This window comes from Auxenochlorella protothecoides (genome assembly GCF_000733215.1).
Source record: "Auxenochlorella protothecoides strain 0710 unplaced genomic scaffold scaffold93, whole genome shotgun sequence".
In the NCBI taxonomy this organism is placed as follows: domain Eukaryota; kingdom Viridiplantae; phylum Chlorophyta; class Trebouxiophyceae; order Chlorellales; family Chlorellaceae; genus Auxenochlorella; species Auxenochlorella protothecoides.
The window spans coordinates 89,295-98,717 of record NW_011934269.1 but is presented as its reverse complement, the minus strand read 5'-3'; the positions used below and the strand labels follow the sequence as shown (position 1 = coordinate 98,717).

The 9,423-nt window shown below is 64.3% G+C and overlaps 4 protein-coding genes across 4 annotated transcripts in view; 2 read left to right on the top strand and 2 right to left on the bottom strand.

The window, feature by feature from the left end:
- Positions 1–644: 644 nt before the first annotated feature.
- F751_6636 (Putative glucose-6-phosphate 1-epimerase) lies at positions 645–2,387 on the bottom strand (the record flags this gene model as incomplete). Its single annotated transcript, XM_011401315.1, has 4 exons — positions 645–965; positions 1,201–1,357; positions 1,468–1,745; positions 2,379–2,387. The coding sequence occupies 4 exons, from the start codon at positions 2,385–2,387 to the stop codon at positions 645–647; spliced, it is 765 nt and encodes a 254-aa protein (XP_011399617.1).
- Positions 2,092–2,322, top strand: F751_6637 (hypothetical protein; the record flags this gene model as incomplete). The annotated part of the gene is made up of 1 exon (XM_011401316.1): positions 2,092–2,322. The coding sequence occupies one exon, from the start codon at positions 2,092–2,094 to the stop codon at positions 2,320–2,322; it is 231 nt and encodes a 76-aa protein (XP_011399618.1).
- Positions 2,388–2,734: 347 nt separating the features above from the next.
- Positions 2,735–8,013, top strand: F751_6635 (Vacuolar protein sorting-associated protein 18-like protein; the record flags this gene model as incomplete). The annotated part of the gene is made up of 14 exons (XM_011401314.1): positions 2,735–2,847; positions 3,000–3,335; positions 3,502–3,722; positions 3,933–4,075; positions 4,227–4,477; positions 4,692–4,974; positions 5,147–5,254; positions 5,384–5,554; positions 5,729–5,833; positions 6,094–6,395; positions 6,678–6,972; positions 7,163–7,287; positions 7,388–7,489; positions 7,614–8,013. The coding sequence occupies 14 exons, from the start codon at positions 2,735–2,737 to the stop codon at positions 8,011–8,013; spliced, it is 2,955 nt and encodes a 984-aa protein (XP_011399616.1).
- A 216-nt stretch (positions 8,014–8,229) lies between these two features.
- Positions 8,230–9,423, bottom strand: part of F751_6634 (tRNA (guanine(37)-N1)-methyltransferase) — a gene marked incomplete at both ends in the record, with an annotated part of 2,771 nt that continues 1,577 nt past the window's right edge. Inside the window, 3 exons of the mRNA XM_011401313.1 lie at positions 8,230–8,426; positions 8,663–9,038; positions 9,243–9,374. Of these exons, the coding sequence (XP_011399615.1) occupies positions 8,230–8,426; positions 8,663–9,038; positions 9,243–9,374 (705 nt within the window). The remainder of the gene's footprint in view (positions 8,427–8,662; positions 9,039–9,242; positions 9,375–9,423) is intronic.

The following is a 9,423-nucleotide window of genomic DNA, read 5'->3' as shown; positions in this document are numbered from 1 at the left end:
CCTTTCCAGGTATGTGCGCCGGTGGGAGTCAGGAAGGGGGAGGATGTGCGGGTCGTGAGTGGGGTCCTGGGTGCCAGGGGGGTGGGAACGGTGTGGTGCCGAGGTGCCGCCGTGTGCAAGCAGTGTTGCCCCTGCCCTTCGTCTACCAGCATGTCCGGGGCAAACCAGGCAGGTGCATGCTGTTGTCGTCCCCCCCCCCCCCCCCCCCTCCGCCGTTTGTGCCCGTAGGCCACTGGCTCACATCGCCCCACGACTCAAGACTTCCCACCCTCATTGTGCCTGTCGAGAGAAGGTGCCCCCGCCCATGCATTCCCTATCATCCAAAACCCCTGTGCATGCTTTCGCAAAGTTGACACCCAGACAATTGAATGCAAAAGGGGCCCTGGGTGAGGAGCATGCGATGGGCAGGGCACAGGCTCTGATGGAGGTGAGTTGTCATGCAGGCATCAGCCCTCGGCAGCGCTCCAAAATAGGTGCTGCTGAGACACAGCTGGCGCAGTCCGTAGGCTACAAGCTCCGCAAAGGGGCAGCCCTCCGCTGTAGGAGAGGCGAGCCGCCAGAACATGGCTCAGATAGCGCCCATCCTTCCTCCTCCTTTCATTCTCAGCACAGAGACCACCGCCGTCCCAGCAAACAGGCAGTGATCACAGGTCGTTGACGTACAGCTCCAGACGGGCGCGCCAGCCGGACCCCGGGTCGAGGCGGATGGGCACGGCCGCCACCGCGTTCTCCACGCACACAAAGCGGCGGTAGGCGTCGGGCATGGCGGTCCAGGGGTTCCAGACCACGGCGTCACGCCAGCCGTGGCTGGACAGGGCCACCGCGGCGCCGTTGCCGACGTGCAGCTCGGCGTATTCGCCCGCGTCTAGGTAGACGCGGTCCACTGGCCCCTGGATCAAGACCGCCTCACCCTCCTCCTCGCACTCTGGAGGAGAGGTGGCGCTGACCACCTTGTCCAGGTACTTCTGTGGTGGAGGAGGGGGTGGAAGGTGAGGAGTTTGAGATGGGGGCCAACATTGCACGGGGTCAGCAATCTCGGCGATACATCAAGGATCGTCGGTCAATGGAGATTGCGTCATCGACCACGTCTCCCAAAGCGCGAGCAGCATCCTCACAACAGTACCGCCGTGGCCCTCCCTCCACTACAACCCCCACTCCACCCCCTCCCAACCGCCAACTCGCCAGGCCTTGGAGCCCCACAACGGCGCTGCGCTCGACATCCACCACCTCGATGTAGGAGTGCAGGGCCGCGGTGAAGTCAAAAGTGCCCCCAGAGGAGGGGTTGATCACCCGGAAGTCCAGCCGCAGCCGCTCGCCATGAAGGTTGACGGTGAGGGCGGCCTGGAACTCATGCGGCCTGTTTGGTGATGCGATGTACGACAAAGGGGGTGACTTTTCCTGCGCGTGGCGTTCTACCCCAGTGCATATTTTTGAAAGCACCTCCGTCACCACCCTTCAACCACACACCAGATGGAGCGTGTGAACTCGTTATCTCTCAAAAGCAGCTGGACCTCTGGCTCGCGGTCATCGGGGTTGGGGTCGGCGGAGCTGTCGCTCACGCTCCAGTCTACGTTGCGAGCAAAGCCGTGCTGCTGGATGGCGCCGGGGCCAAACTGGGGGAAGCAGAGGGGGATGCCCCCCGCGATTGGCTTGGAGCGGTCAAACACAGCGTCGGGGCGGATGTATAGCACCTCGTCCCCGGAAGCCTGGCGGAAGCTGGTGATCTGGCCCCCAAACAGGGATATCTGGGTGGAGGGTGGGAGGGTGTGCGAGTGTGTGTTCAAGTACGGCTCTGGGGTTGCGCCCCGACCTGACTTGAATTCCGTCAGAACTCTGCCGAGGACAGGGTGGGGAGCTTCTACGCATCCAATCCGACGAGATCAGCCTGGCTGAAGCGCCTGGGAGACTGCCGACCCCAGGCATCGTACCTCCACAGACGACCCACAGGCGTGGCTCAGCCTGATGAAGGGGAGGCCTCCCGGTCCGGCGAATGCCTCGACGTGATCCTCAACCCCTGGGGCCAGTGCGCGGTGCTGGTCACATGACACCCCCCACACGATCTGCAGTGGGGATGCCCTGCCATGCACAGGAATGGGGATGGACGCCCTGGGCCTTGCACCCAAAGCCAAATCACCACAGACTGTCATTCCACCCACCGAAGATCTCGTTGATATCGTCAATGGTTTTCTGATCCTCGGGTGTGGGTTGCACGGGATCGGCCACCGCTCTGGCTCTGCCCAAGACCCTCCTGGCATGTCTGGGGTTGCAGCAAGGATGCGATCTGTGAGCCATCAGCGGCATGTGAAGGATGCAGAAGCCTGAGTCCATTCCCCTCTTCCTCTACATGCCTGATGGGCTTAGGCCTTGCTATGAAACACCTCGACCATCTTCTCGCCGGCGTACTTCTGGCACTGGCGCAGATCGACGAATCCACCGGTGCCACAGAAGACGCCATGCTGATACTCTGAGTATTCAATGCATGCGGTTATGGACCAGCGGGACCTCTTGTGCTTGTGCGTCCGTCTCCGTGCTCATGTGGGCAGCCTCGCACGCTCAGCAGGCTGCCACGCCGGGACGGCACGGCCGAGTATGTGTGCCTATGGGGGCCTATCACCAATCACTTGGCCAATCAAATGCATAAATTTCTTCCAATGGAAGCTTAGGCCACGTGGCTGAGCCAGAGGGATGGGTAGAGGGTGCTCTAAGAAGTGATCTCAAGGTGCTCCCACCGGCCATGGATCTCCTGGAGGACTGGAACAACATCGTCTCGGATGATGTGGCAAACCCAAACGCCGAGGATGATCCGGATATCTTCGATCTGGCGCTCCTTCGCGACTTCATGTCACGGTGAGTAACTCGACGGGCCAGGCCCTGACATCTCCATGCAGGCCGGGTGAAAGCCACGTACATCGCCTGGCCTCAAGTCATGATCAATCCCAAATGTAGATCCCTTTGAACGATATGTATGCTAATCCATGCCCCTCACGACCACGACGCAGTGGCCGGGGCACGCCGGTGGCCGTGGCACTGTCAGGAGACACCCTGGTGGTGGCCACCTCGCGCAACTTCCTGCTCCGGGCCGATCTCTCCGACGGCGGCCAGGCCTCTGTTGTCGAGATCGATCTGCAGCGCCCTGGGGACGCGGTCTGCCGACAGGTGTGGCTGGATCCCTCGGGCAGTCACTGCCTGGTGGCAGCCAGCGCGGCCACGGGAGCGCCCGAGACGCTGTATGTGGACTCGGCCTGGAAAAAGGCACGCATCTTGTCCAAGATGAAGGGCATGGCCCTCACCGCCGTCGCCTGGTGGCCGAGCTTGCAGCCCTCGCACACAACGCGGTGGGTCTTGGGGAGACCTAGCAAGCACACATCGCATGCACGTTCATTCACGGTGGTCACAGGAAAGGACGGCCTCAAACCAGGCAGCGTGCTGCTGCCTGCCACAGTGTGCGGTATCCAAACATGCTGCAACCCAACCCCTACATGTGCTGTCCTTTCCACCCAGCCCCGTCTTGCTTGGCACTGACTCCGGGACCCTGGTCAGCCTGGACCTGGCAGACCCGAGGAAGGAGCGGGTGCAGCCCCTGCACAGCCTGCAGGGCCAAAGCGTGCACAGCGTGGAACAGACTGTCTCGCCAGCCACTGGGAAGCTGCTCGTGCTGGCCCTGACCCCCTCGCACATCCACTGCTTTCACGGGGAGGGCAGCCTGCAGGACTGCTTCAGCGGTGAGGCCATGGTGTGGAAGGAGGGGGGCCGGAAGATGGTTGTTGGGAGAGGGCAAGAGGACTCAGCGGCGATCAATGAGCACTCAGGATCCCTGGGTACTGATGTGAAGAGGCAGTGGGGCCTAGCATCATACAGGCAACAACACTTGTCAACTGTGGTCACAAGACCTACTCCAGCCCTCATTCTTGCCGTCACACCCCTCCCGCCAGACACCATCGGCTCACCGACGGGCCTGGAGCTGCCCAGCGCGCCTGGCCCCACCCAGATGACGCTCCTCTTTGGCGAGCCCGACCCTGCTGCAGCCTCGCGCTCCAATGCCGGGCCCGAGGGTGCCCTGCTCTCGCAGCCCAGCGTAAGTGCTTTGGGGGGTGGCGGATGCGGCCATTGGGTGGAGGAAAGACGTGCTCGCCCTGTGCGCCTCGCCCTGTGACCCCCTTGCAATAACGTGCTGCTTCACTTCCCATCAATGACCTTGCATACCCTCCACACCCGCCTTCTCCCAGGGTATCGCGGTGCTCTGCCCCGACGGCATCTTCCAGGCGACGCTGCAGCCGGACGCCCCCGGCCTCGCCTCCGACCCGAGCGCCGCGCTCACCAGGCACCATCTGCTCCCCCTGGACGTCGTGTGGCCCGGGGGCAGGGCGGCCCTGTCCCTGGCGGCCACCCGCTTCCACTTTGCCCTGCTCAGCGCCGCCGCCCTGACCCTGGTCAACCGCGTGTCAAAGCGGCGCGTCCAAGACCTGGTGCTGAGCAGGTGCCGCGGGGAGGAAGGGGGAGGAATGTCCATGCGGCGGTCGGGCTCAAGACCCTTGATGTCACATGGTGGTTGGCATCCGCCCTGCCTGGCTCCACCGCGCCTCCCCGCCGGAGGGCAGTGAGGCCTCCAAAGCTCTTTCGGTGGTGCATGTCTCCCTTTCTTGAATCACATGGGCCCGTCCCTCCTCCCCACCCCTCCATCGTCGCGCCAGGTATGCCGCCCCACTGCGCGACGTGGCGGAGCTGCCGCTGGGCCTGGTGCCCGACACGCAGCGCGGCGGGCGGGTCTGCCTCTGGGCGGGGGACGACCTGTTCGAGCTGGACGCGGGGTCGGAGGACCGCGACATGTGGCGCACCTTCCTGGACGCCGGCGAGTTCGGCGCCGCGCTGCTGCACTGCTCCACCGCCGCGCAGCGCTCCGCCGTGTTCCTGGCACAGGGCGAGGCGGCAGTGGAGGGCGGTGACTGGGAGGCCGCAGGCACGCTGTTTGGCAAGGTGAGTTTGTCGGGGGTGGGGGTGGGGGGCGAATTGCTCGTGCATGGGGCCTGACAATTCTGGGGCACAGCCGCGCAAATCCTGAATGCAGAACATGAAGGGATATGATGGTGTCTTCAAAAGCCCACCCACCATGCTCCCCTCGTACATCCCTCGCCGCGTGGCCCTCCAGGTGACGCTGACCGAGCCCAGTTTCGAGGACCTGGCCCTGCGCTTCATGGATGCCGCGCAGCCTGGCGCCCTCCAGCGCTTCCTCCAGGCAAGTGTTGATGCGGATGGCGTCCAGGGCTCAGACCTACGGCAGCCTTGGGGTCCGAGCCTGGGTGTGCTCGAACACGTACCTGCCTGACTTCTGAGAGCCCACTGGCAAGGGTCAAAGTCAAAAGTCTCACCTGTCCTACGTCACCAGGTGCGCTTGGAGACGCTGGGCAGGGATGACCAGGTGCAGGCCACCATGGTCGCCACCTGGCTGCTGGAGCTGTTGCTGGACAAGCAGAACCGCGCCGCGCTGGGCGCCAGCGAGGACACCGGCGAGGGCGCTGGCGCCGGCGGCGCCAGCGAGCTTGAGCAGGCGCGTGCAGTGGGAGGAGGTGGAAAGAGCGCCGTGGGAGCCCGGGGGTCGCAGTCTGGGATTGTTTGTGGTGACCGATGTTGCTCCTGATCGCACCAGGCCCTTCGCTCAGCTCAATGCATAGCCGATCAACACAAATGGCCTCGGCATCAGACACTCTGACACCCACTCCCACCCACTCAGGTCGAGGCGGAGCTCGCCGCCTTCTTAAGAAAGCACGTCAGGGTGCTGGATGCCGGGACCACCACCTCCCTCCTCTCGGGTTACGGCCAGCCGGGCCTCTTAGAGGTGTTTGCCGCCTCCCGCGGCGACCACGAGACTGTGCTGGAGCTGCTGGTGCAGCAAGGGCAGGCGAGTCTGCACTTTCTGTGTGTACTGAGAGGAGCATGCAGCAAGAGGGCTCACTTCCATTCACACGCGGGGGGGGTGGAGTGAGTGGGGACAAGGGCTGCATGGGCAGCGCGCAGGCTGCCGAGCGCCGAGGCTCGCCATGCCCCCTCATCAGCGCTGCCTACCATGACGTACCCCCCTCCTGTCCCCCACACCAGGTCACCCGCGCACTGGAGGTCCTGCGCAGCCCGGCAGTCAGCCCCGAGCTGGCCTACAAGTTCGCCCCCGCCCTGGCGGCCCTGGCGCCCGAGGAAAGCGTGCGCGCCTGGGTCGCGGCCAACCCGCCCCTGGACCCCGAGCGCCTACTCCCGGCGCTGCTGGCGCTGAGCTCCGGGGCGCGCGCCGATGCGACGTCGCGTGCCGCCGCGCTTTCCTTCGTACGCGCCGCGCTGGACGCCGGCGCCGGTGTCCAGGCCCTGCACGACCTCGCCCTGGACCTTTACTCCGCGCTGGACGGCGGGTGAGGTTTTATGATGATTAGAGGGGGGGGGGGCAATGGAGATGCCTGCTTGGGTGGGCTTGCAAGAGGTGGGGATAGGGGGGCTTGATGGTTGCAAAGTCCATGGCACTGTGACCGTCCCTGATGCTCTTATTGTAGCGGAAGAGGACAGCGTCGGGTGCAGACCCCCATCCTCCAGAGGAATGACAGACTGGACCCCCTCACACATGCGCACACACACACTCTAGCGCCATGCAACTCCAATCCTCCTCCTCTCCCCCCCTCTCCCTTCCCCTTCTGCAGAGAAGAGCAGCTGATGGAGTACCTGCGGACGGCACGATCGCCGCTGGGGCGCCCGCTGTTCGACCCGGTCCTGGCGCTGCGACTGGCGCGGGAGCGCGGCCGCGACCACGCCGCGGTGGCGCTGTACCAGGACCTGGGCTTGCACGACGACGCGGTGCGGCTGGCACTGACGCTGGATCGAGACCTGGCGGTGCGGGTGGCTGGTCGGGCAGGGGGCGACGCGGGGCTGAGCCGCCGGCTGTGGCTGGACATTGCGGGGCACCTGATCCAGGCCTCGGGGGATCCCAAGGACCAGGTGAATCGATGGGTGGGAAGGGGGGTTTGAGATTAGGAGGGAGTTTGGAGGAGGGACAGGGTGTCACCTGAGGCTGTGGGGGGCAGAGAATGCAGGGGACACTATCCTGTTGGCTGCCTGCAGTGACGGTTATATTATCCGCAGCCAGACAGTCAGGCGTCACCGCTCGCCTGCAATGCACATGCGACAGGCACAGGGGATCGCGCTGGTGACCTCGCTGCTGGAGGAGTCGGGGGGCCTGCTGCGCATCGAGGACGTGCTGCCCCTCTTCCCCGACTTTGTGGAGATCGATGCCTTCAAGGACGTCCTGTGCACGTGAGTCTGGGAGGGGCAGGCAAGGGGGGGTGGAGTGCATGCTGATATGGGGCTGCCTCTGCTTCACCAAGTCGCCACACCTCCTCCACCCATTCTTCAGGGCGCTGGAGGCCTACAACCAGGAGATCGAGGACCTGAAGCGGGAGATGGCGGTGTCCAGTGAGACCGCCCATGCCATCAGGCGGGTCGTGGAGAGGGGCTGGTGTAGCGTGCCCCTTGGGCCTGAGGCTAAGCATTGCCCTGGAGCCGGCTTCTGCTCCTTTGCCTCGAGAAGAATGGATTCCTCAGGGTGCTCATCACTCCATCCCCTCCACCCTTGAGCGCAGGAAGTCGCTGGGCGCCCTGGAGGTCAGGGTCGGGGTGCTGGACGGCGCCGAGCGCTGCGCGCGCTGCGGGCGCTCGCTGCAGGGCCCGCCGCCGCTGTCGGCAGGCCCCTCGGGTGGCGCCGTGCCCCAGGTGTACCTCTTCCCCACGGGCAACGCCTTCCACGGCAGCTGCCTGGCGGCCGAGGTCGCCGCGCTGGCGCCCGCGCTCCAGCGTCGGCGCATCGGCGCCGCGCTGGCGGAGCTGGCCGCAGGTCGCGACGTGGCGCGCCATCTGGCAGACCTCAACGCCGACGTGGCAAGCGAGGACCCGTACTGGGGCGAGGCGATGGTGCGCCAGGTGCGCACGCCCTTCCTGGACGGCCCCGACGCCGCGGCGGAGCTGGCCTCCTGGGCGCTTTGAGGGTCAGGGATGAGATCTGGCTCGCGATGGGGAAATCTGGTGCTCTTTGTCGATGCCACGCTGAGAGAGCGATACTCCCAGTTCGGTAGGGCAGCATGTCACTCTGGTTGTTAGTGTAACGTTGCGGTGAGGGCCAGCGCACAGCCATGTGCGGCGACTGCACTTCGTCTTCCATTCACAAATGCGAGAACCGGCTTGCAAGAACACCAAGCATTCTCAGGATGCCTTCAGGCGCTTGGCACTGGCAGCCTCATCACGCGCATGGCCCTCGGCAGCCCCGAGGGCCAGCACGGTCGGTGGGGTGAAGCTGATGCAAAACATATGCTTGTTGGGCGCAACATCACGCACCTTGTGGAAGGCGGCGGGGCAGTCTAGGGGGCCGCCCAGCGCCGCTTCCAAGCGCGCAGTGAGCTCTGTAGGGGGTGGGAGGGGCAGGGGTCATTTGGGTACCGAGAAGAATAGGGGGAAAGCCTGCAGGCTTTGAGGATACCCGGGAACACGCCAGCGACAGTGAGGCATACCCCAAGTCAAGACACCGCAGCCACAATTCTTAGCCTGAGCATCGCTCAACGTCCGCAGTCAAAGTCATTCTGAATGCACCATGAAACAAACTATCCATCCTCCTCATAACCTGCAATGCCTCGGTCACCTGGTTCACAATCCACGCCTTTCGCAAAAGCATAGACGTGCACCTTTGGCAGGGAGCCGGCCTCCCAAAGCTCCTCAGGAAAGGCCGATCGGAATGCGCTGCAAAACTCCACGGCGCTGGCCGGCAGGTTCATGATCACGTGGTGGAAAGGGAGGCGTTGCGTCGGCTCGCTCTCCTGCACTGCCGTAGACGGCACGGGCCGTTTGGCCGCGCCTAGGGGCGGGAGCGCCGCCGGCGCCAGCCGCCCGGCGGCCGCCTCGCGAATGAAGGCCGCGCCGTCCATGTTGAAGGCAAACGCCCGCTCGGTCACGCGGTTGCGCTGGATGTTCTTGCACAGGAAGGTATGGCTGTCTGGGTTGAGGTCGTTGGCGTACACCTGTGTGGAAGATTATGGGAATCCAGTGAAACAGATGGGGGGGCCCATCACTCACTTTGTGGTCTCAAATGCATGTACAGGTACTGTGAAACATCTCTCTTCCATGCCACGCTGCATATGGCACGCCGGCATGGTCCTCCCCCTTGAGACAAGCGCATTTCCCCCAGCTTCCTCCTGGCATCCAATTCCCCGCTGACAGCGCACCGTGCAGTCCCGCGCAGCAGCAGGCACCGCAAAGGGCCCGATGCCGGCCATGACGTCCAGTATGACCTGCCCCGGCGCAAAGGTGGTCACCAGCCGGGTGTGTTCCCGCTCCAATCTCGAATTCCAATACACCTGTGAGGATGTGGGGGGGGCGTAATAATTTCGTATAGCATACATTATA